A 26,066-nucleotide genomic window follows, 5' to 3' on the forward strand; every position below is an offset into this window, starting at 1 on the left:
TGCACATGTATCCCAGAACTTAAAAAATAATTTAAAAATTTTAAGCGTATTTAACAAGATTGTTCTCTTGAGGTTAACTTATTACTACTTTGAGTTGCCAGGAGTGATTGTAAATTTCTTGGGAATCCCCAAGTCACCAAGAATAAAGACCATTTGTAATAGCTAAGGCATACTCAATGATAAAATTCTAGCGATTCAGGATATTTGATGTTTGCTTATAACATTTTACTTTTGAGCTTTTATTCATTTGTTTTATCTTCTATGCTCAAGAACATTGTGTCCATTCAAATCATTTCATTAGGCAATGTTCCTTCCCTAATTTCCCTCATCAGAATAGCCATTTTGTCTCTGCTCTGCCCATACCACCAGTTATTGTTTATTTCCTCTCCTTGTAATAAGCAACATAGTTATTTATACATGCCCATTTCTCCCATAGCGCATAAGCTCTTTAAGGTTGGGAACCATGTCTTTGTCATTATTTTAACTTCTCTTTCCGTTCCCGGCGTTTAGTATGATGCGTTATACGAAGTAGACACTCAACTTTTTAAAATTTAAAATTGTTTTTGTTTATATAATCTGAGTCCTTTAAAAAAAAAACCACCTACAGTATCTTAAATTCATTTGAACTTTGTCCAGTATCCTATGTACATTTGAAGTTTACCAGAAAAGTCTTTTGAAGGCAGATCGAATCACGTTGTTTTCCCTTAAAAATCCCTCATTTCTGTCATGTATTCCTCATTTATGTAATAAAGTGGCCCAGTTTGCCACTTGGAGGTTGCTGAGCTGGTATCACAAGTCAGTCCCCTCTGTTTTAATCTCTGTTTAAGGAAAGTCACTCTGAAACGACAGATCTTTTGGTTCCTTATTTCTGCTTTCCTCCGTCCTCTTCTACCTGTGAAGCCCGCCTCCTCTGCTCAGCTCTGTTTCGGGAAATCGGAGCTGCTCGATTCACGTGTAGCAAATCAAAGCCAATTAGATCTGCGGTAACTTTGGTTTTCAACAACTTGTACTGTGAAAAGGTTTCTGTCCATGTTTATCCTCATCTTGCCACCATTTAGATCTCTATATACACCGCTTCGCGGAGCCTCCAGCCATTCAGCGCTAGAAAATCCAGGGGACTACGCCTTAAAACCTTGAGCACCTGTTTGGGAACTTCTGCGCCTCCTCCCTTGAGGGAGAAAACGCCCCAGACATTCGCGTCAACGTAAGTGTCGTCTATTTTCCTCAACGCAGGGCACCCGTTCTAGGAATGTTTACATAAACACCGTAAAACTGCCTGGTACCACCATGAATGACGATCACCAGAGCTAGTTTAAAAAGAAAGCAAAGAAACGCAAAACCTGAAACCCCATCCTCCACCGCAGAGGTACTCGTATCGGGCGCCCGCCCTCCCCTTAGTCAGAGGCCGGAGGGGGCGTGGCCGAGCGCGCGGCACCCACGTGACCGTGGAGAGCTGCGCGCAGGCACGTCGCGCGATCTGCCGTCATATCAGCTTATGGCGCCGGCCGCTGATTGGCTGGCCGCTCCAGCCTCCCGGCGCCGGTTCGGCTCCTCCCCGCCCAGCCCGCTTGCTGGCTGCCCAGCGGCCAGGGCAGTCTGCAGAGCAGTGGCGTGTGGAGCGGCGGCGTACCGCTTCCAGGTGGGGACGGTGGGTGTGTGGGCGGGCGGGGAAGGAAGCGGAATGCACTTGAGCGGGCCGGGCCAGGGGGCTATGGAATAAAAAAGGCTGGAGAGACTTCAGCGTCTGGGACTTGGGTGGGCGAGGCGGAGGGTGTGCCCGGAGCTCGGGTTTTCTCCACGCTGCGGGAGGTTAGCGAGTGCCCTCTGGATGGCAGGCGTTGGGCGGGTACTAGGAACGCGGTGGTGGTAGGGATCCGAGTCCTACGCCGAGAGGGGAGGCTGGCAGGTAGCCTGGCATCCCGAGGACTGGCGGCGAGGGCTGTGCCGAGGGACTTCGGGGCGTGGGAGGGCTGCGCCACCTGGGAGTCTGGGTGGAGGGGCCTTCCGCTCGCGCGGGGAGGGATCGCAGGGCCGATGGGGAGGCCTGAACGTGAAAGAGCCTACCGTGGACGGGCTTGAAGAAAATGCAGTGTTTGATGTTGGGTGTTGCAGATCTCTTACTCAAGGGAAGTCTGGTCCGGATGCTGAACACAGATGCTTTACTTTTCCCTTCGTTCTTGGAGGGTTTTTTTCTTTTAAGGGCCAAAGGAATCAGGCTGAAGAATTGGTCGGTATCAGAATTCCTGACCATTGCAGTGCAAGCCTCTGTTACTGCGGCGTAGTTAGGATGAAGGGACAACAGTCTGGGTTTGAGGAGACTGAAAGGAAAAGGGAAATAATCTATTCCCTTAGCACCATGGAAGGAAAAATAATGTATACTGCCATCCCCGTGTTACAGCAGAGTAGATTTCGAGGTGGTATAAGTGAAGAAAACAAGACCTCAGTAGATAGGGTTTCCATACTGGAAAGTTTGTGGCGGCTCGGTACTTTTAGCTGAAACTCTCTGCAAGTTATTTGTCTTTATATCACTATCATTTTTAAAGTTTCTAATGATTGATACCTAATAAATAATAACTGATCCTTGATCATTTAGAGTGCTTTTCCATTCATTATGTGATGTAATTAATTAGCATGTGTGGTACTCAATTCCTCATCTGCATATAAAACATCTTGAGAGATAACATAATGTGGTAGCAAAGAGAACAGGTTGTGGAGTGTACATCCCAGCTGGTTTTTTTTGTACTGAACAAGTTATTTAAATACTCTGACCTCAGTTTCCCTATCTATAAAGTGGGGATGATAGAAGTACCTGTCTCAGAGCTATAAGGATTAGATGAGGTTATACAAAGATAATACCTGGTTCCCAGTAAATATTAGCTATTATTTTCTCAGAATTCCTCATCTGCATATAAAATATCTTGAGAGATAACACAATGCGGTAGCAAAGAGAACAGGTTATGGAATGTACATCCCAGCTGGTTTTTTTTGTACTGAACAAGTTATTTAAATACTCTGACCTCAGTTTCCCTAACTATAAAGTGAGGGGTCGTAGAAGTACCTATCTCATTGAGTTATAAGGATTAGATGTTATACAAAGAATACCTGGTTCTCAATATTAGCTATTATTTTCTGTACTTTGTAAGTAGAGCAAAAAGATAATGGTAGACTGAGTTGTTCTAAGCCTAATATTGTTATAACTGAGTTTTAAGAAGAAGTTTCTTTAATTCTGCAAGGACAAACGTATTTAAGTTTCTGTTTGAAGCAGTGGTACTCAATTTAGGGTCCTTGGGACCCCTTACTTCAGGGCTTATAACCCTTTAAAATTATATGAGTTTGTAGAAGCACTGAGAATTTTTAAAAATTCAGGAGTTGACGACTTGAAGTAGTGGTGAAGAGGCAATAGAACTTGGCAGAAGTTCACATACTTTGCAACCAGATTGTGTGTATTTGAATCCTAGCTCCAGCATTTACTTACTCTTATGACCCTATGCAAGTTACTTAAAATTTCTGTGCCCAGCTTTTTCATCTATAATACAATACTAGTACCTAACTTTTGAGGCTTCTTAAAGGGTTAAATTAGTTAATGTATGTAAAATATTTAGATTACCTAGTATATAGTAAATATTACTATCAACTACTGTCAGTTATTTTTCAAACAAAAATCAAGTGACACCTATTTTATCTTCTATTGCAGTAATTTTGACTCATTTTTGACTGCCTTAACAGTGATAATCATACAGGTGTTATTTTATTGAGTACCTTTCTTGGGTCAAATGTCAAAAGATTACTTAGTCTCTAAACCTCACAGCAATCAAACATGTTTGTGTTCTTTTTGGTTGCACCATACTATTCTAGGTGTTGTATTGAATTAGGGCTACATGGCACTGTGGGAAACATGTAGATTGATTCATCAGCTGTTAGCAACCTTTAGTGATATAGCAATATCCTTTACAATTATTAAATGTTTATGCTCTCTGATATTACTTAGTACCCTGTCCCTGTTGCACCACCTCCCTTGATAGTCTTCACCCTTATTACTTCAGCTACCTGTATTCTAACTAGGCTAGCTTTTGAACTTCACATTTATATTTACATGTGGCCTATTGCCTATATCTAAGATATAAGATGACCCACAGATAATTAGATTTTAAAATCTACATTGAACCCATTGTGAACCCCAGATATCTGAGACAGGTCTCAGTCAATTTAGTTTATTTTGCCAAGGTTAAGGATGCATCCGTGACACAGCCTCACACAGCCTGGGAAGTCCTGACAACATGTGCCCAAGGTGGTGGGGGATACAGTTTGCTTTGATACATTTTAGGGAGACATGATACATCAATCAGTATGTGTAAGATCGACATTGGTTGGGTCTGGTAAGGTGGGACAACTCATAGTGGGGGGCTTCCAGTTTAGAAGTAGGTAAGAGACAAAGGTTGCATTCTTTTGAGTCCTTGATTAGCCTTCCACTGAATACACAATTTAGTCTGGCCCAGTGAATCTTCGTTTTTACATAAACAATAGGGCAGAGGAAGCAATCAGATATGCATTTGTCTCAGGTGAGCCTCAGAGGGATGACTTTGAGTTCTGTCTGTCCTTTATCCACAAAGGAATTTTCTGAGGGCAAATTGTGAGGGAGGGATGTAGCTTCTTATTCTTGTAGCTATCTTATTTAGGAATAAAGTGGGAGGCAGGTTTGCCTAACATAGTTTCCAGCTTGACTTTTCTCTTAGCTTAGTGATTTTGGAGTCCCAAGATTTATTTTCCGTTCATACCATCATTCCTTACCCACCCCCTATTCCTACCCTACCCACCCCCTATTCCTACCCTACCCACCCCCTATTCCTACCCTACCCACATCTGCTAGCTCTGCCAGTATTCCCTATTTCAATTACAATGACATCACCATCTACTTAGACCAGCTAAAGTCTCACAGTTGCCCTAGATTTCTCTCTCACTTCCCAGCATCTGTGGGTTATCCAAATCCCTGTGGATGTTTTGACTTGAGAAATCTCTGCTGGCTAGTCTTAACAGCCACTGCCTGAGGTCAGGCTATCATTTTCTCTGGGTTAGTCTGCCGCAGGAACAACCAAACTAGTTTCCCTGCTTCTCACTGATAACCCGTATTTCTTTTCTTTTTCTTTTCTTTTTCTTTTCTTTTCTTTTCTTTTTTATAGTGATGGAGTCTCGCTGTGTTGCCCAGGCTGGTCTTGAACTCCTGGCTTCAAGCGGTCCTCCTACCTCAGCCTCCCAAAGCGCTGGGAACAAGCGTTAGCCACCTCATCTGGCCCAGTACTCCAGATTTCTCATGGAATGGTTTTTATGAAATGGGTCTGATTGTATATTTTTCCTACCCAGAAATCTTAAGTGTCTCCCTATAGTGTGTGAGAGAAAGTCCAAACTCCTCAGCAGGACAGCAGATCCCTCCATGCGTAGTCTAACACCAATCTCCTTTACAAGTCCATCCCCTAACATGTTTTTCCCTCTGCTCCACCCCTATCACCCTGTCTGACACCCACCAGCCACACGGAGTGAGCCATGAATGCATCATGTTCTTCCCTTGCTTTGCAGTTGTGACTTCTCTTTGGAATGGCTATCCCTAACCTTTTCTTTCTGGTGATGTCCTTCAAAGTCCAAATCTAATATAGTCACTAGGAAGCCTTTTACCATAAGCTGAGGTAGTTGTGTTGTCTTTTCTGATTTCATAGAATTTGCATATATATATCTGTATTGCAGGACGTGTCCTATTGATAGAATCGTTTTTGTAGTTGCCTTACCTTTAAGACTGATTTAGACTGTGTCTTTTTAATGTTTATATGCTCATTACCTAGTGTAGTGCTTAACACTTAATAAGTTCTTATTTGAATGAATTAACATGGCGTGTATGATAAGGAATATATGTTAATATCTGGCGTTTGGTGCTAATTAAATTTTTCCTTCCCTAAGTGAGGAAATGTTTATAATTCATGTCATAAACAATGGGCCAAACTCCCTAATATTTAAGGAGCTTCTAGAGTTTGACTTTTATAAAGATACTAAAAACCCAGTGGGAAAATGGGCAAAGGATAAAAACAGATAAACACAGAAAAAAAGTATAAATTGTTCTAAATATATTGAATGATGCTCAACTTTACTCATAATAAGGTAAATGCAAATTAAGTATACCCGACATAGCCCTTCTTTCCTGATGAATATGTGAAAGTTTGATATCCTCTGCTAGTAAGATTGTAGAGAAATAGGTAAGGTACTGTCCTACATCGTTTGAGGACTATGAAGTAGTTGTAACCCTTATGGAGAGTGATTTAGCAATATTTACCAAAGTTATGAGTGTGTAACTCTTTGGCTCAGCTCTTCTGCTTTTGGAAATCTGCCTAGTGAGGGCCTGTCATTGCAGCATTATTTGTAATAGCAAAAAATTGGAACCTATCCAAATATCTAGATATGTGTTAAGTAAACACCTATGTAACACTGAATTAGACATAATTCAGTTGAACTCACAGAAAGGGATACAGGTCCATAGTCCCTAGTCACAATTTGGAAGTCTAGAAAGCCCTGAAAAAACAAAAAGTTGTTTTCTTTTTTGCTTTAAGTTCAGCTCCCAAACTCATTTGATGACAAATTCTGACTCCATCTGACTGAGGTGCCCATTGTGTCTTGGCACCCCTACCAGGTATTTCTGGTGTTTTTTATTGTTTTGTTACTTTGAGTTTCATGTGGCAGTGTGGGAACTACCACCTCATGTGACTTAAGGAATAGAAAAACAGATTGCGGATGTTTTATAGCGGTAGTAAGGACTAAGAATTGATGAAAACTAGGGAGACATTGCACAGGACCGAAAATGAAGATTCTAACCGTGTTTCGGTTAAGTGGATTTCACAATAGGAAGTAAACGGGCCACTCATTGTTTTGTTGATCATGAAAAAAGCTGTCATATATGAAGAACTGCTACTGGAGGATGTATGTTAGTATTAACAAGGAAGAATTCAGAAATTTAGGAAGCAGTGTGGTGAAAAATATCTAAAAGTAAGGCAAGAGTCAATAGAAAATTTACTTTCTAGACAGCTGTTACGCATTCTCCTCAACTGTATATTATAGTTTTTAATCATTTACTTTTACCTCACTGTGAGCAGAATACAGCCTTTTCCTTTGGGTCTTGCTCTGTTGCCCAGGCTGGAGTGCAGTGGCACGATCATGGCTCACTGCAGCCTTGAACTCCTTAAGCAATCCTCCCACCTTTGCCTCCTGAGGGTAGCTGGGACCACAGGGCTGTGCTACCATGCCCGGCTAATTTTTATATATTTTGTAGAGACGGGATTTCACTATATTGCTCAGGCTGTTCTCCAACTCTTGAGCTCAAGGAATAAGCCTACCTCCCAAAGCACTGGTATTACAGTCATGAGCCACCATGCCTGGCCAGAATACAATCTTTTTCTCCAAGGAGTGTTACACTTTGGGAAAAAGCAAGTATATTGCTTGCACAGTTAAGGGAGGCCTAGGAATCAAAACTTCTTTTAAGAGTTCAGTTGTAAAGATCCTGTTTTCAAAATTACTTAATGCTTGAAATGATGTTGATAAATCAGCAATAATAAATGTTTAACATTTTAGCTGACAATGAGGTTTGAAAATGAACTTGTAGATATTTTGAAAGATTTTCTATCGCTAATGAAGTGATGATACGTAATGTCTTTAATTATACCATACATTTAATGGCCAAAACCATAGATAGGTCAGGAGAAGCTGATGTTGAAGAAATGCTGAACATTAATCATGATGCTTCTGTTAGGCATTTCTTGGGTGATGGGGAAATTGCTGAAAGGTTTCTGAATGCACCTAAGTGTCACGCGTCCATGTGAAGAGACCACCAGACAGCCTTTGAGCAATAAAGCTTTTTAATCACCTGGGTTGCAGGCAGGCTGAGTCCACAAAGAGAGTCAGCAAAGGGAGTTAGGGGTTGCGGCAGTTTTGTAGGATTTCGGTAGGTAGTGGAAAATTACAGTCAAAGGGGGTTGTTCTCTTGTGGGTCACAAGGTGCTTAGTAGGGGAGCTTCTGAGCCAGGAGAAGGAATGTCACATGGTAATGTCATCAGTTAAGGCAGGAACTGGCCATTTTCACTTCTTTTGTGATTCTTCAGTTGCTTCGGGCCATCTGGATGTACAGTGCAGACTAGGTCAATTGAGATTAAACAGCTGGGAAGAGAAATATGAACAGACTTGGGGACACCATCACGCATTTCCACATAAGCATAATGAGAGTCCCAAAAGGAGAAGAAGGAAAGGCATAGAAAGTTTAAGAAACTGGCCCTAGACTCACCAAATTTGACGAAAAACTTTACACATCCAAGAAGCTCAACAGTATAGGGTTGGGGTTTCTTTTTGGGGTGCTGAAAATGTTCTGAAACTCGATAGTGGTAATGATTGCATAGCTCTGAGAATATGCTAAAAAAACTAGTCAATCATATACTTTAAAATAGTGAATTTTATGGTATGTGAATCGTATCTCAATAAACCTGTTTCATTAAAAACAAAAGGAGGAGCATGATCTTTATGTAGGGATGGAAAGATCTCCAAGATATATATACAGTTAAGAAAAAGAAACTTCACAGTGTATATTGTATGCCACGTTTTGTAAGGAAGGAGAGAAAAATCTGTTCCATCTTACATTAACACTGTAAGGATTCTCAGGAAACTAATAGATATGGTCACTCAGAGAGGTGGAAATGAAATGATGGTGTGGTTTACAGTGACATGGATGGAAGCAAGGCTTTGTATTGTATATCTTTTCCTATCAGTTTCTCATTTTGAACTATATGCATATTATTTTTTAAGAAACTTTCTTAAATCCCTGTGGGAATTTAGTGGAGAAATCTCATAGGGAATCTAGTGAAGGAAATAGGCTACAAGGAAGTAAGTCAGTATTTTCAGAATTTTCCTTACCTATGGGCTATTTTATTTCATAAATTGGTGGTTAGTAACATGGCCCAGTATGTAGGAGATAAAGACCATTTGAACCCCTGAAATCTATTTGGGTAAATAATTTGCAGATAGGCTTCTTGTTCAAAAATTTCAGTTCTAAGTGAGAGAGGTATTTTAGATGCTGACCACATCTTCTTGTGGGAACAATGCAATGAGGAATGAGTGAGTCGATCGTAAATGATAGATTCCATAGTCAGATCACAAAAGCTGACCATAATATCACCAAACTGTATTGTAACAGGACCATGAGTATAGAATGGACTTAAATATGTACTGAACTGACTAATGTTGTTTTAGAGTTTAAGCATCTGAAACAGGAGCTGGCAAACTATCTAAATGGCCAAGTAGTAAATGCCTTTGGTTCAACGGGCCATACTGTCTCTGTTGCAGTGATACAAGCCCACCTTTGTAGCAGAAAAGCAGCCACGGACAGTATGTAAACATCTGGGTGTAGCTGTGTTCCATAAAGATTTTTACAAAGCAGGCTCTGAGTTTGGCCCATGGGCTACAATTTACCAACTCCCTGATCTGGAATACTGATTAGAGGTGTAGAGAAATAAATGTATTCTAGTTCTTAACACCAAGAATACATCTTCCTTTGTTCTGTCAATGGGAGTGTCAGAAGAACAGATAGATAGTCCCAATTCTATGGTTGTGGTGGCAGCATGGATGTCTTCTAGGGAATTTATCTTAGGTGTCAGCGCTGAAGCAAAAATCTCTGAAGTATGAGTCCTTGAAGGAGAGAGATGCAGCTGAAACTTGTAAAGAGGAAACTGTTTTTCTGAGTACCTAGTCCCCTGCATTCCCATCTTTCCTACTTGCCGTGCTGCCATAGGACGCACTAGGAAAGGACATGGAAATGGAATTGGATCTGGGCTTGTGCCACTTAGCAGCTTCATGACCTTTCCTTGGCCTCAGTTTCTCTAACTGAACTTTAGTATCCCCATACATAATATGAAGAAATTGGACTAGAGATGATATCTAAGGTCCCTTCTGGCTCTAAAGATGGCATGTAGGGGATTCTGATAGCAGCAGATGTACTACATATGATTGTTCTTAAATCAGGAACTTGAGATATAGTGTTTCTGAAAAATTTTTGCCTGGAAAAATATAGACATGGTAACTAATTGTTGCACATGCTTATCTTTTAGGGGCTCAGTGATGGATCTTGTACTCGGTGTTGCAGATTACTATTTTTTTACGCCATACGTATATCCAGCCACATGGCCAGAAGATGACATCTTCCGACAAACTATTAGTCTTCTGATTGTAACAAATGTTGGTGCTTACATCCTTTATTTCTTCTGCGCAACACTGAGCTATTATTTTGTCTTTGATCATGCATTAATGAAACATCCACAATTTTTAAAGGTAAGAAATTTTTTTAACCTATTTTCTAACTATTAAAGTAAAAATAACAATATGTTTCTGAGATTTTTAGATTAAGCTGATTATATGTAACCATTAAATAAAATTTTGGAGACCAACCACAAATGGGTTAGATATTTTCATTTTTAACAAAACTAAGTCTAGTATCTTATATTGTTAGATGCATATTGGAACATTTTTATGCTGATATTGATGAGTAAATAAATGCATACATTTATGTCATTATTTTAATATGATTTTCACAAACTGAAATTTTTTTTTTTTTTTTTTTTTTACCATATTTTGTTTTTTTGGCTGGATAGGGGATTCAAACTCAGTAGTTTTGAAGTTTACAATCTTTTTAAAATTTCAGTTGTTTGTACTTGTCGGTGACTCCAAGGACTGAACAGCAAAAAGAAAAAATAGAGGATTGGGGATGGAAATTAATTAGGAAAGAAATGATTATTCCATAAATAGAAATTTAGAATGCAGATTTTGGAGGAAGGAAAAAAGGTTTCAGAATTTAAAATACTTATTGCATTTTCTTAGTACAAAAGGAATGATTTTCTTACATACCTATTTTCAAGTATGTAAAATTTTAATAGAAACAGTTTGGAGGTAAGCCCCTTCATGTAAAAGAGATTTTAAAAATCCAGTCCAGAACAGTTTTACGCTTGTTTTGTTTAACATGGATTTTGTGATTTTAAGTATTGGAAATTTCACTTTCAGAATCAAGTCCGTCGAGAGATTAAGTTTACTGTCCAGGCATTGCCATTGATAAGTATTTTTACTGTTCCACTGTTCCTGTTGGAGTTAAGAGGTTACAGCAAATTACATGATGACCTAGGAGAGTTTCCATATGGTAAGTAAATCACACGAGTGTCAGGAAGATAATAGTCTAAGCACAGGTTAGTTTCCTTAAAAAAAAAAAAAAAAAAAAAAAAACTGCCTCTTTTTTTTTTAATTTTATCTTTTAAAATAATTACAAATTATCCGATTGTTTTTAATGTTCTATTTTCATGTGTTCATGTCTTGCCACATGTGCATTTCTTTCGTTTTTCCATCAATCTGAAAGTCTGTTGTAGATGAGATTGTGTCTGGCGGAAGATTGGAGTGATCAGAGATGGGTCCTTGCATGTGTTTTCTATTAATTATTGAATTCAACCTTCTAAAAAACACTTGAGTAGCTTATGATAATTGCTGAAAGTTAAAAACTACAGAGGTTTTAAATCCATTATCCTGCTTCTTAGAAACTGTAACTCTTCTGGCACACGACCACCCGCTTTTCTGCACCTGTATACTTCATTGTTCACATTACACAAATGAAGTCCTGAGGTGCATAGTGGTTTGGGCTCTGCATTTTGTTTCTCTTAGCAACTTACATGGCTGTATTTTCATGTCAAAAAATCTTGAGATTATGTAATATATTGGTCATAGTACTGTGTGGATATTCATAAGTTATGTAAATGATACCTAATTGTTAGACCTTCAGATTGTTATCCTTTTTTATAGTATAAACAGTCCTGTAGTGACTAAACTTTTGTGAAATTTTGAAACTTTTTTCAAGACACATTTCTAGGATCTAGTATGTGAAAAACAATCATAGTATTTTTTGAAGGCTGATAATGTGTCAGTGACAGTTCTCAGCTCTTCACAAGAATCAATGCATTGTTTTCCTACAATTTTACGAGATAGATACTATCACTATGCTCCTTTTATAGGTGAGTCAATGAGGTGTACAGAGAGTTTCAGTAACGAGTAGGTGGTAGATCTCTGAGACTTGGACTCATACTTGCTGGCACCAGCACCCTGCTCTTTAAGTAAGAAGTCAGTTATTGCCGGGCGCAGTGGCTCAAGCCTGTAATCCCAGCACTTTGGGAGGCCGAGGCAGGCGGATCATGAGGTCAGGAGCTTGAGACCATCCTGGCCAACATGGTGAAACCCCATCTCTACTAAAGTACAAAAAATTAGCGGGGTGTGGTGGTGCACACCTGTAGTCCCAGCTACTCGGAGGGCGAGGCAGGGGAATCTCTTGAACCCAGGAGGCAGAGATTGTGCCACTGCACTCCAGCCTGGGCGACAAAGCAAGACTCTGTCTCAAAAAAAAAAAAAAAAAAAGTTATTTAGAAGATGGGACAAAAAATTATATACTGGGATACTGTATTGGCTGGGCTTTGAAAAATGGATGTGATTATGAGTAAAAATAAAGGAAGAGAGGGCATTTTAGGTTCTTGAACCCCTGTGAGGAAAGGTACAGAGGTAAGACTTCCAAGAGAGTGGGAAGATATTGAGTAAACCTGCCTGGTTAGAGCGGGAATACAGGAGTGATGAGGTTGGAAAGATCCGAAAGGGCTGGAGTGCGGAGTAAATGCTAAATTTAAAGTATTTAGTGGGAAGTAAATTTTAAGCAGGGAGATAATGTGTAAAGATGGGTTTTAGGAAGATTAATATGAAGGAAGTGATGAGTCCCAGAGATTTAAATAATAAAGATGTCTTAGGAGTATCCTGTCTCATAAATATCTTCATAGTTTAATTAAGAAGTACTTTAGGTAGAATGTTTCAAGTACTTATGAGAGAGAAATGAGGAAATGACCAGATTCCAGGAAGCCAGGAGAGATTAGTTTTTATAATATATTGAATTAGCCAAAACAGATCGTTTATAGTGTTTGAGTCTAGGATCCCATTTTACACTTAGTAGATGGACATGTGAAAAGTGAACTCTAATCCTAGAAGCTGAGTTTTGATTCTTCTGTTTCCCGTTTTCTTTTCTAGGATTGTTTGAACTCATCATTAGTATCATATCTTTCCTCTTTTTCACTGACATGTTCATCTACTGGATTCACAGAGGCCTTCATCATAGACTGGTATATAAGGTAAAGTCATTTGTGGGGAAAAGAGAAAAAAAGGTTACACATTTCAGCAATGTATGGTTATAAATTCCATTCTCTATTTCCAAGAATTTCCTCTAACCATATTAAATGTCTAGCCATAATCATAACAGGTACAGGGTGCATTTTGTTCATATTCTTTATGGGTCTAAGGGGCTGTCTTAAAGTTATTCTGTTCTGGCAACAGGTACACATGGACTTACAGAGAGAACAGACATTAGGGACTCCGGAAGGTGGGAGGATGGGAGAGGAGTGAGGGATGAGACCCTCCCTGATGGGTACAATGTGCATTATTCAGGTGCTGGGTACACTAAAAGCCAGACTTCACCACTATGCAGTATATCCATGGAACACCACTGCATTTGTACCCATAAATCCATATAAAATTATACTGTTTTAGGGCAAAGAAGGACATGTTATAGATTAAATAAATTTGCTGATTTCTACAGGATATGTTAGTTAGGTCGTTTCCGACATGAGTATGAGAAGCTAAGTTGAATGTTGCGTGGGGTAAAGTTTGCAGTGCTAATTGTGTCCTTTTCTTCTGTAGCGCCTACATAAACCTCACCATACTTGGAAGATTCCTACTCCATTTGCAAGTCATGCTTTTCACCCTGTTGATGGCTTTCTTCAGAGTCTACCTTACCATATATACCCTTTTATCTTTCCATTACACAAGGTGGTTTATTTAAGTCTGTACATCTTGGTTAATATCTGGACAATTTCCATTCATGATGGTGATTTTCGTGTCCCCCAAATCTTACAGCCATTTATTAATGGCTCAGCTCATCATACAGACCATCATATGTTCTTTGACTATAATTATGGACAATATTTCACTCTGTGGGATAGAATTGGAGGCTCATTCAAAAATCCTTCCTCCTTTGAGGGAAAGGGACCGCTCAGTTATGTGAAGGAGATGACAGAGGGAAAGTACAGCAGCCATGCAGGGAATGGTTGTAAGAATGAAAAATTATTCAATGGAGAGTTTACAAAGACTGAATAGATTATTGCCCAGTTATTCCTAAGTAAGGACAAAGAAGGAAATACCATATTTCTTTTTTTTAATAAGGAAAAAATAATCTCCATACAGCCAAGATACATAGTAAGCAAATGGTATCATTTGGAAATCAGCATTGTGGGCACTGCTGAGGAATGATCATAGGGGCAGTCCAGGAGAAGATGCTGTGAACATCAGGATTTTAATCTTACGCTTAAAATGCCAGATGTTGTTCAGGGGACAACTTGTATCTTTCCAGCAGCAGATCTGTAGTTTGTGTAGCCTCAACAACAATTAGAAATAAGATAGAGAATAAATTATTGAGGGGACTAGGCTATATTCATTTGCCTTAATCCACTCATTTTTATTAAGAATCATTGTGCTTAATAATACCAAGACTAAGCACCATAACCAAGAAATACTAATATAAAGATTGTTTCTTGTTTCAGGAATGGTTAATTCTTCAATGTTGGTTTGATAATGATAACTTGTAGTACTTTATTCAAGTCAAAACATCAGTGTGGAAAAAAATTCGGATACATTAGCAGCTATGTAACTGACCTAATTGATGGCAGGTGTAATAAGACTATCGTCTTCCTACACATAGGAGGCTCATTCTCTGGGCACACTGTCAACTGTTACATTTTACTGATTAATAAATAAATTGGAATTTTAAAATATCGATATCACCATGGATTTAATCCAGATCTGGTATTATGTAACTAAACATGGTGATGATTATTATTTAAAACCATTATTTAATAAGAGTAAAAATATGTGAATCTGGATATATTTTTTAAAAAATTGATGCCCAATGATATATTAGGCACTACTGATGTTTTAATTAAATTGATGGGCTACACTTTCGATGTTTCAAAGTTACAAACCTGTGATTTTTTTGTAAAGGAAATAATTGCCAAATACCCATTGCTGACGATTAGTTTTAAAATCTTATTCCTCTTCTTCTCCCCTCACTTTTACCTACTTCCTCTGCAAAAAGATTCGACAAATACTTTCATAAGGAAATGTGTGTTGTAACATAAATATATTGCACAAACATAGTTTGTAAAGGCATTCTATAAGCTATTTATGTAAAATCAATAAAAGTTGATCATTATAATTAAACTGTATCAGTTAAATATTAGAGCAGCACAGAGTATTCTTTGTACAGATTTTGTCAATTGGAAGCCACAAATGATATGGATTGTTAAATGTGTTTCAGAACATCCCCAGATACTCAGTGTCATGGGGAGAAAGAAGTGGGTACCACATTCTGTTTATATTTCACATTTTAACTAGATTTGAGTGTTTTAGCAAGAAATCGGTCATAAAATCTAATGTCTGGGATCCAGAAGAATATGTCTTTAATCTGTGTGTTATTGTCACAACGTCATCTTATTTAAATGTACCAATTAGTATTTTGTAATGGGCAAACGTCATTTAATACGTTTCATTAATCCCACTCGCCTCCGGTGCTCCACCTTGCCTAAGAAAAGGAAATTAAGGAGAAGTAAACTTTATTTCCTCATATAATGACAGCTGATATTTATTGAGCTTTTCCTCTTTGCCCGGAGACTAGGACCCAAAGAAGTTAAGTCAGTATTCCAAGGTTTATTTCTCTCTCCTATAATGTCCCATGCGGATGTTTGTGGTCAGTGGACAGCTTTCCACCTAGTCATTCTGCGACCCAGGCTCCTTCCTCTTGGGGCTCTGCCTTTCTCTCAGTCCATAGAGCCCTCTTTGTTGAAGGAGCACATAGGGAAAGAAGGAAAAGTCTGCGTGGGAAATGTTCACAGGTGAGGCCTGGAAGTGGTGCAGATCTCTTCTGCCTGTGTTCCTTTGGACAGAACTCAGTCACATGGCCCACCAGCGAGATTGTGGAAAGTGTGTCCAGCTGTGTGCCTGGGAGGAAGGGGGCACCATTTTCTTGAGCAGCTGGCCTGTTGCCGTGTTTGTGGTGTTTATTCCCCTCTTCTTGATGTTGAAATGGTGAATGCGCCATGAAGTATTTCAGGTTATCCACATGCTAATCGTCTCAGTGTCTTTAATTCTGTAACTCCAATTATGAATGTTAAAGCTTCCTCTAGATTCTTATTCCTGTATAGCTAATAGAGAAGAAAGGACAGCTTCCTATGGGGAGGACAGAGGCTTCCTCGTAGGTGTTAGGAATAATCAAACTTGCCTCTGCCCTTTCACCCATCTCAAATTCTGGTCTCTTAAAGCAGCGTTTATGTTAAGTAGTCCTAACATTTTAATATACACTACTGCCACATTCTCCTATTTTCTATTAGAGGAAGTCAGAGAATATTCATGGAAGTGAGGACCCAAATTACCTTCTACAGGTGACTTTGAAACCTTTTATAGTTACAAGACAGAAAGTGAAAATCAAGGTTACGTTTTCTACTTTCGTGGTAGAAGTTGAGAAGTGGGTGGATATGGTTCGAGAAGACCTTTCAGAAACCCAGAGACTGAGTCTTTGTCTTCCTGTCTCTGCAATACCGAGTGAATTTCCTCATTCACCTGTATCATGTTTTCCTCCCATCTTCTAGAAGCTGGGGACAGATTTGGAAGAGAATTATACAAGTTCAGTTTTTTGATACATGGAGTTTACAGTGTATGCAGGTTATTTATGTAGAGAAGGAGGTCTGGGAGAAAGATGGAAACTATAGGGAGATGACTGAGAACGAATATATTTGGGATTAACCCAGATAGAAGAAAAGTTTGAAACCATGAGATTGCCACAGAGAGCATGAAGAAAGATATTGAAAGACACTAACGAACTCGAGGGGTGCAGTGGTCTGAATGTGTCCTCCAAAATTCGTATGTGGAAATATGTTTGCCAGTGAGATAGGATGTAGAGGTGGGGCCTTGAGGAAGTGATTAAGTCGTGAGGGCTCTGAGATTAATGACTTGAAAAGAGGTGTGAGGCAACTGGTGAGCTCTTCTGTCCCTTCTGATGTGAGGACCCAGCAACAAGGTACCATCTTGAAAGCAGAAACCGGGAACTCAGCCAATACCAAACCCACTGGTGCTTAAGCATGACTTCCCAGCCTCCAGAGCTGTAAGAAAATAAATTTGTTATTTATAGATTACCCAGTTGAAGATACTTTGTTAAAGCAGTACGAATGGACTAAGAAAAGGGGGAGGAAACTTCCATTCCTGATCTTCCCAACTTCTTCAAATTCATGACACTTGAATGACAGTCTTATTTCAGCACTTAACTGCTATCACCTATTTTATGTGCGTCTTATCTATTTTAGATGCCAGATTCCTTGGAAGTAGAGACCGTGTCTGAATCATCATTGTATTAAACTACTCATCCTTAAAAAACGCCCAAGACGTGGTTAAAGTTCAATAAATACTTTGTTGAATTTATTAATAAAATGGCAGAAATGTCATTCTCTTCAGTATATGTTTAATAAATCCCTGATAGGCGCCAAGCACTGCACTAGGTACAAATTCTCTTCTGATGCTGTCTTTTTAGCCAACAGTTTTTTTTCCTCATTTATTCATTAGCTGACATTTGCTGAGTGCCTTGGAGGGGTCAAAAGGGGAAGTAATGAGAAATCAAACATGGTCCCTACATCAAGGATAAACTTTTTTTTTTTTTGGTCACTCAAAGTCATAACTGTTTGGAAACAAAACCCACTAGTACCCCAGATTTTGACCACAGATGAATCAGTAATACAAGAACTGGTTAGAGAGTTGAATGAATCTGTATACTCAGCACTTAGCACTCTGGGTAAAAGAAAAAAGATCCTCAAAGATATTAGTTGGTTACATCAAGAAAGGGCAAACCTGGGAGGTTAATCTATAACTCACCTCAGAGGAAGAGGAACTTTGGAGATAAACAGGGCTCTGCCACTTGCAAGTTGCACAATCCTGGTTTCTCCATCTGTAAATTGAGTAAAACACTGCCTATCTAATATTAAATAAGTTAGAAGCATTCAGTTAAATGTCAACTGAAGCTGTTGTTCATGTAAATTGTGCTTGATGCTTTTTTTTCTAGATTCAATGATTATTGTCATTATACCTCGATAGGCCCTCAATAGAAATCAGTTGCAGAGGGCAGAAGCCTAGATATTTTCACCTTAAAACTGGAGGGTGAAAGACATTGAGGTGAAGTAGAGATAGAGGGTACAGAGAAAAATCGTATAAGTAAAACTAACATTGTTAACATTATTTACTATAAGTTATCTTTGTAAGAGAGGTAAAATACATACATTTGGTGGTGGTACAGGATTTCATTTAAAAAAATGCATCACTTTGTGTGTTTTTATATTGCTATAAACCATAAGGCCAGTCTACAAGGTTTGCAGATAAAATAGAAACATACCTTCCTTGAAAAGCAGAATGAATTTCTCAAGAAAGGCAGGAAGGAAGTGTTTGAACCACGTGTCAACAAGCTTTACTGTCAAGGCAGGCTTTTGGTATGGAAAGAAAAATACTTATAAATACTTGTTTTAATATTTGCTTTATTAAAATACATTTAAAATATAGCATTTTAAAATCTAAGCTCAACTTGAAGACATCATAAGAACAGTAAATTTGATAAAAATGAGAAATTACATTCCCATTTATTTAACAATTTGCAAATTCCAATTATCCTGAACATTTAATACCACTTACATATTTTATTAATCACATTTTCTTAAACATTTGATAAGAGATTTAATATTTTGATCCAACTACCAAAAAGGCAGACTTGTGTACTTGACAGGTTTTTCTAAACACTTGACAACTCACGATTCAAACGTAAACACAAAATAGCATATCAAAAGTTAATCACTCAGTTGGAAAGCATTCATACCATAGGCTTTTGTTCATTTCTTGAATAATTTTGTTATATCTTCCTCTTTTAGGCTGCAATGAGCTATAATTGCACTACTGCACTCCACGCTGGGTGACAGAGCAAGACGCTATCTCTAAAAATAAATGTGTGTGTGTGTGTGTGTGTGTGTGTGTATATATATATATATATATATATATAAAAGTATCTTCCTCTATTATAATTTAACTGATTAAGCCATTTATTTAGATGGAAACTTGGCCCCCTGACATGTGCCATGAAACAAATAGAAACCTAGAAATTTAGTGCATATTCAAATATTAAGACAGACACTGGTGTGGTGACTTTTGTCTCTCCCTTCATTGGGATGTTTTTTCTTTCTGATCAACTTAATGAAGGTATAATTTACTGTAATTAAGTGTAGCCATTTTTACTGTAGAGTTCAATGATCTTTGATGAATGTGTACACCCATGTAACCACCACCCCCAATCAAAGTAAAGAACATTTTCTTACCAGAATAAATTTCCTCTCCCTTTGCAGTCATTCTCCCCAGCCCTAGGTCACCACTGATCCACCTTCTGTTACTGGAAGGTTAGTTTTCTTCCCTGATTTAGAATTTCATGTAAATTAAATCAGATAGTATATACTCTTGTGTTTAGTTTCTTTAGCTTAGCATGTTTAGAGATACATGCTGTTGCGTATGTCTGTAGCTTTTTGTTTTTATTGCTGGCTGGTATTTCATTGTAATATACCACAATTGGTTTATGTATTTGCTGATGGATATTTGTGTTATTTCTGGTGTGGGATTATTAATAAAGTTGCTACAAACATTTGTGTACAAGTCTTTGTGTGGATATGTTATCTCTTTGGTAAGTATCTATTAGATTTGCTGGGTCATAGGGAAGAGACATATATGTATATGTTTAATTTTATAAAACACTGTGAAACTATTTTCCAAAGTGGTTGTACCATTTTACCCTCCTGCTCCCAATGATAAGAATTCCATTTTTCCCACATATTCACTAACAGTATTGTCAGTCCTTTTTTGTAACCATTCTAGTGGGGGTGAGGTAGTGTCCCACTGTGGCTTAATTTGCATTTTCCTGTGACTAATGATGTTAAGTACCTTTTCTTCTTTTTTTTTTTTTCTTCAAACTTTTTATATCTTTTGTAAACTATCTGTTCAAATCTTTGGCCATTTTAAAAATTAGGTTGTTTTTTGTATTATTATAAGAATATTGACACTCTTTGTTAGATGTATGTATTTACCAATATTCATTTCCTTACTGTCTTTTGATAAGGAAAAAAGTTTAATTTTTATTCAGACCACTTTATCAACTTTTATCTTTCATAGCTATTGCATTTTCTCTCCCACCTAAGAAATCTTTGCCAATCCCAAAGCAAACCTGGAATTTCCTTTGTGACAAGATTTTTGATAATGAGTTCATTTCTTAGAAGATAAAGACTTCATGTTTTCCTCTCTTCCTTTGTCAATTTTGATACATTGTTTTTCAAGAAATTTGTTTACTTCATTTAAGTAATACATTTTTTTGCCATTCCCTATGTAACATTCCCTATTTCCCTTTTAATGCCTATAGGATTGGTAGTTATATTTCTTATTTAATTCCTGATATTGATGATTTGTGTTTGCTCTTTTTCTTTATTAGTCTGAGATAAAATTGCTTTTGTTGGTTTTTATTTATTTATTTATTTTGAGACGGGGTCTCACTCTGTCATCCAGACTGGAATACAGTGGCTTGACTACAGCTCATTACAGCCACAGCCTCCCAAATAGCTGGGACTACAGGCATGTGCCATCACACCCAGCTGTTTGTTTTGTTTTGTTTTGTTTGTAGAGACAAGGTCTCACTATGTTGCCAGGGTTGATCTCGAACCCCAGGGCTCAAGCAATTCTCCCACCTCAGCCTCCCAAAGTGCTGGGATTACAGGCGTGAACCACTGCGTCCAGCCCAATATTATTGATCTTTTAAAGAACCAACTGCTGTGGGCTGAATGTGTCCCACAAAATTAGTATGTTAAAACTTAATTGCCAGTGTGATAGTATTAAGAGATGGGACATTTAGGAAGTGATTAGATCATGAGAGCTCCGCCCCTGTGAATGGGATTAATGTCCTTATAAAAGAAGCTACAGAGAGCTGCCACTCCCTTTTTCCTATTCCTTCTGCCACGTGAAGGCACAGCATTCATCCCCCAACCCCATCCCAGGGCATACGGCATTCAAGGTGCCATCTTGGAAGTAGGTACTGAGCCCTTGCCAGACAGCCAACCTACTGGTCTTGGACTACCTGGCCTTCAGAACTGTGAGAAATAAGTTTCTGTTGTTTAAAATAACCCAGTCTCAGTTGTTTTGTTTTAGCAGTACAAGCAGACTCAGACACCAACTTGTGGCCCTGTTGATTTTTCTCTATTGCTTGTCTTCAATTTCATTTTTTTTTTTTTTCTTTTTTGAGATGGAGTCTCACTCTGTCACCCACGCTGGAGTGCAGGGGCATGATCTTGGCTCACTGAAACTTCTGCCTCCCAGGTTCAAGCGATTCTCCCACTTCAGCTTCCTGAAATAGCTGGGATGACAGGCATGCACCACCATGCCCAGCTAATTTTTGTATTTTTAGTAGAGATGGGGGTTTCACTATATTGGCCAGGCAGGTCTCGAACTCCTGACCTCAGCTGATCTGTTTGCCTCAGCCTTTAAAGTGCTGGGATTACAGGCGTGAGCCACTGCGCCCAGCCTCAATTTCATTAATTTCTGCTCGTGTATCTTTCTTTCTACTCATTGTGTATTTAAGTTGCCCTTTTTTCCCTTAGCTTCTTAAGATGGAAGCTCAGATCATTTATTTTTTTCTTTATAAATGTAAACATTTAAAGCCACAGCATTTCCTATAAGGACTGCTGTAGCTGTATCCCACAAATTTTGTTATGTTTTCATTGTTAGTTCAAAGCATTTTTTAAAAAAAAAATTTTATTGTTATTATACTTTAAGTTCTAGGGTACATGTGCATAACGTGCAGGTTTGTTACATACGTATACTTGTGCCATGTCGCTGTGCTGCACCCAGTTCAAAGCATTTTTTATTTCTGATGGGATTTCTTCTTTGACTAGTGATATGGTGGGCTTTTGTATTGTGTTACCTTACCTGAGCCAGAGCTCTGTTTCCCAGAATTACTTTCATGCATAGTTACAGGTTAGCATGGCTACAATGGGATGGGGGTATACAGGCTACACGAGAGTGAGATTTAGAAGGTGGAAGTGGAGCAGTAGCCATCTTTCTATGCTTGGGAAGATGGAGCAGTCCACAAAAACACTTGGAATCTGCTCATGTTGTCACTTCACTGGCCTGAGGCAGCAGCAGCAGCTCCTTTCTGATCCTCCTTCAGCTTCTCCAGATTCCAGGCCTGATGCATATTTAACTTCACGATGAAGGGCTCCAACCTGTGATGCAGGACAATGCCACCTCAAAGTTGAGGCTTGGATATGGTGAAAGAATGACAAAGGGGCCAGTCTACCATCTTGAGTTGTCCTGCTCAACCTTCCAAGTTCTAGTTTGTTCTTGTCTCCCCCACCTCACAATCATTATCTTTCCTTCCTGACGTCCTACTCTTCAGACTTTAGATTCCAACACCAGACACAGGAAAAGTTATCTCACATAGACCTTGTAAGCAGTCTTCTCAGTTGCCTGTGGTCAAATCTCTGCTTTGCTGATGGAACACTGATCAAGAATTTGGCACTGAAAGTGGTTCCAGAGATTAGAACCTTACAAATGTGTTCTCTCAATTGGTCCTGTGTTATCTGCAATTGGTTCTCTTATATGATTACATTTTAAGTCAATGATCTTGTTTGCAATGGTAAAGGGGGTGTTGGAAGTCCATCATGTGCACAAAAACAGCAAAACAGTTACTTAAAGGATCACCTTATAGATACCTGTAATCATGTGCCAATAGAAGGCAAGGCTTGAGAAGAACAAGTATTTGCTGCATAGACTATGTTAGTGGAAATAAGGTGTATGGTAAGTTTGGTTTATTGCTTCTAAGTGTTCTGAGGAACTTGGACAAAGAAAATGATGAGCTCATGACTAAATTCCCAGATTAGGGTCCCATTAAGGAACTCCAAAGCTTCTATTACTGCCCTATAATAAACTCTTAACTCCTATAGTTGTAATGCCAAGATTTCTGAAAGCCACCTCAAAGTTTAATTCTGCAGGCAGAAAATTGAGCCTCCCAAATTTACTGAGTTTTGTATGTTAAAGTTATGTCAATGATTGGGAAGGAGTGAGACTCTGAAAATGAGCTAGGGCTTGAACCTATAAATTCTGTTGAGTCGTCCTTGTCAAGAGAAAATTATGTAGTAGGCAAGGTGTATTGGGGAAGCACTGTTTAGCAGAAAGAAATATGGCATAAAATTAACATGGGTTCAGATACTGGTTCTGAACTTATGTTTAAGGATTAAGCATTTCCAATATTGTAAATAGCTGCCATTATTGAATGCCTGTTTCATATAATGCATTTTGCAGAGACCTTTACATGCATTGTTTCATTTAATCTTCCCCAAAAAATCATGGGCAAATTCTTTACATTACAGATGAATACACTTGAGACTGGAAAGGTTAAGGTAATTTGCCGCAAATTAGAATTTGGCAAAATAAGAATTTGAACTCAGGTCTCAAACTCAGGTCTGTTTCATTTCACAGCCTGTGATTATGCACTAGGATACACTGCTATAATGAAAAGATGAACTGAAATAACATTTGCAAAGCAGTGGTTGCCATTGTTATTATTCATTCTAACTCTGGTAACTAAAGCCCTTTTAATATTATTTTACTTCCCTCAGGCAATGAGGATCTTCAAAATCTGTTCAACTCTCAGTACTCTAAACATCTTTCTCTAGGTTAAAGCCTGTATGATTCATTCATAGGTAGGGGTGAAGAACTAACATTTTTTTTTTTTTTTTTTTTTTTGAGACGGAGTCTCGCTGTGTCTCCCAGGCTGGAGTGCAGTGGCATGATCTCGGCTCACTGCAAGCTCCGCCTCCCGGGTTCACGCCATTCTCCCGCCTCAGCCTCCCAAGTAGCTGAGACTACAGGCGCCTGCCACCACGCCCGGCTAGTTTTTTTTGTATTTTTAGTAGAGACGGGGTTTCACCATGTTAGCCAGGATAGTCTCGATCTCCTGACCTCGTGATCCACCCGCCTCGGCCTCCCAAAGTGCTGGGATTACAGGCTTGAGCCGAAGAACTAACATATTAACTCTTCAAGAACGTTTTATGGAATCACAAAAGGTTAGACCTATCTAGGATATCAAGGATCATGGGTTCAACCTTTTACTTGCAGAGGAAGAAACAAGTCCAATGAGATAAGTTGAATTACTCAAATGAATAGGCTGGAATAATGACTCTGTTGAGAAGGTTAAGAGAAGGACAAAACACTAAAGCAGGTGTTCACATTCCTCCTAAAGGAACTATGCTAATGATACCATCCAGGGAAACTTCAATTGTAAACTCTGTTGCAGTGCTGAAGTTGTAAAAAGTAACCCCTTGATGAGTGTGAAATCACTTACTGGATAGTTATGGATAATCCTTACAAAATTCCATTGTTCTAAGTCCCATCCTACAGGAAATTAAGGAATCTGTTTATCAGACTTGAGTGAGGAGCTAGCATGGGAAGTTCCCACTCCCTTGGGGTGCCAAGCTTCCAGCTACTTGAGTAGCAGTTAGAAATTGGGGCCGGACGCGGTGGCTCACGCCTGTAATCCCAGCACTTTGGGAGGCCGAGGCGGGTGGATTACCTGAGGTCAGGAGTTCAAGACCAGCCTGACCAGCATGGAGAAACCCCATCTCTACTAAAAATACAAAATTAGCTGGCGCATGCCTGTAATCCCAGCTACTCAGGAGGCTGAGGCAGAAGAGTCGCTTGAACCCGGGAGGCAGAGGTTGCAGTGAGCTGAGATCACATCATTGCACTCTAGCCTGGGTAACAAGAGCAAAACTTCGTCTCAAAAAAAAAAAAAAAAAAAGAAAAAAGAAAAAAGAAAGAAATTGGGTGTTTTTTTTGATACGAAAAGGCCTCTGTAAGGGTCCAACCTTAGAATTTAGGACTAAGGATGGGGATTTAAAGTGGCATGGAAGTGTTTTCTCTCTTCATCTTCCTGTTTTCCTCTTTCTCAGTAATTCAGTCCTAAAGCCATCAGGTTGGATCAGGCAAGTAAGATGTCCACACTGGTGATGGCCAAGTGGAGGAGCCCCAGCAGGTTGAGGAGGGCTTTGTGCTTTGCACACTGTTTAGTATATACATATTACATTTCAAGATAAGCACAAGTCTAAAATACAGATCTAACTGATCTTTGGAAATAATGAAAGAAGAACTCATGGGGTGCCGTTTCAGATAAGGTGGTTAGGAAGCCCTCTCAGAAGCTAACATCTGAGCAGAGACTCGAATGAAGAAGAAGAGCAGGCCACATGGCATCTGAGAGAAGAGCATTCAGGGCAGATCTTTGGCATGTCTGAGAAGGAACAAAGGGGCTGCCTCATAGAAACTGTAGGGTTATAGGAATGGGAGGAAGATTGTAACGAGGACAAAGGTGAGAAAAGTAAGGAGGCCAGAAGGGACAAGGTGTGTTCAGGTGTCTTGGGACACAGAAGGTGAGCAGAGGGGCTGTGAGTGAGGGAGAAAGAAGGTGAGGTGTAAAATTTGAAGACAGCACAGCACTGCAAGGTTGGGTAATTCTTAGAAACAGAGAGGTCTTCCGATCTATGTCTTACTGGTAGTCAGAGCACCTGATCTTGGTGGTCACTGTGTTAACTGTGGACATCCAACATCCTCTTCCAGTTTTTGTTCCCCACGTGTCAAAGGAAAGGCCAAATTTTCTGTCTCCTCCTTTTCTCATGGAATGGTATTTCCTATTAGACACTAAATATTTGAATAATTGATAACTCTGTAAGACACCGTTATTAAAAATTATAGTCACTTTGAAAGGCTAGATGAAAAGTAAGTCTAGATTCTTGGGGAATACTCCCCGTTATGGACTCTGAAATTGC

General features: G+C 39.1%; 1 protein-coding gene across 1 annotated transcript; it reads left to right on the forward strand.

Moving 5' to 3' along the window:
• Positions 1 to 1,565: 1,565 nt before the first annotated feature.
• Positions 1,566 to 19,162, forward strand: SC5D (sterol-C5-desaturase). Its single transcript, NM_001257517.1, is given in 5 exon segments — positions 1,566 to 1,639; positions 10,125 to 10,344; positions 11,071 to 11,203; positions 13,114 to 13,214; positions 13,780 to 19,162. Coding segments are annotated over 4 exon segments (900 nt in total). The 5' UTR covers positions 1,566 to 1,639; positions 10,125 to 10,134; the 3' UTR covers positions 14,236 to 19,162.
• The last annotated feature ends 6,904 nt before the right edge of the window (positions 19,163 to 26,066 follow it).

This window comes from Macaca mulatta, chromosome 14, assembly GCF_049350105.2.
Source record: "Macaca mulatta isolate MMU2019108-1 chromosome 14, T2T-MMU8v2.0, whole genome shotgun sequence".
Taxonomy (NCBI): Eukaryota; Metazoa; Chordata; class Mammalia; order Primates; family Cercopithecidae; genus Macaca; species Macaca mulatta.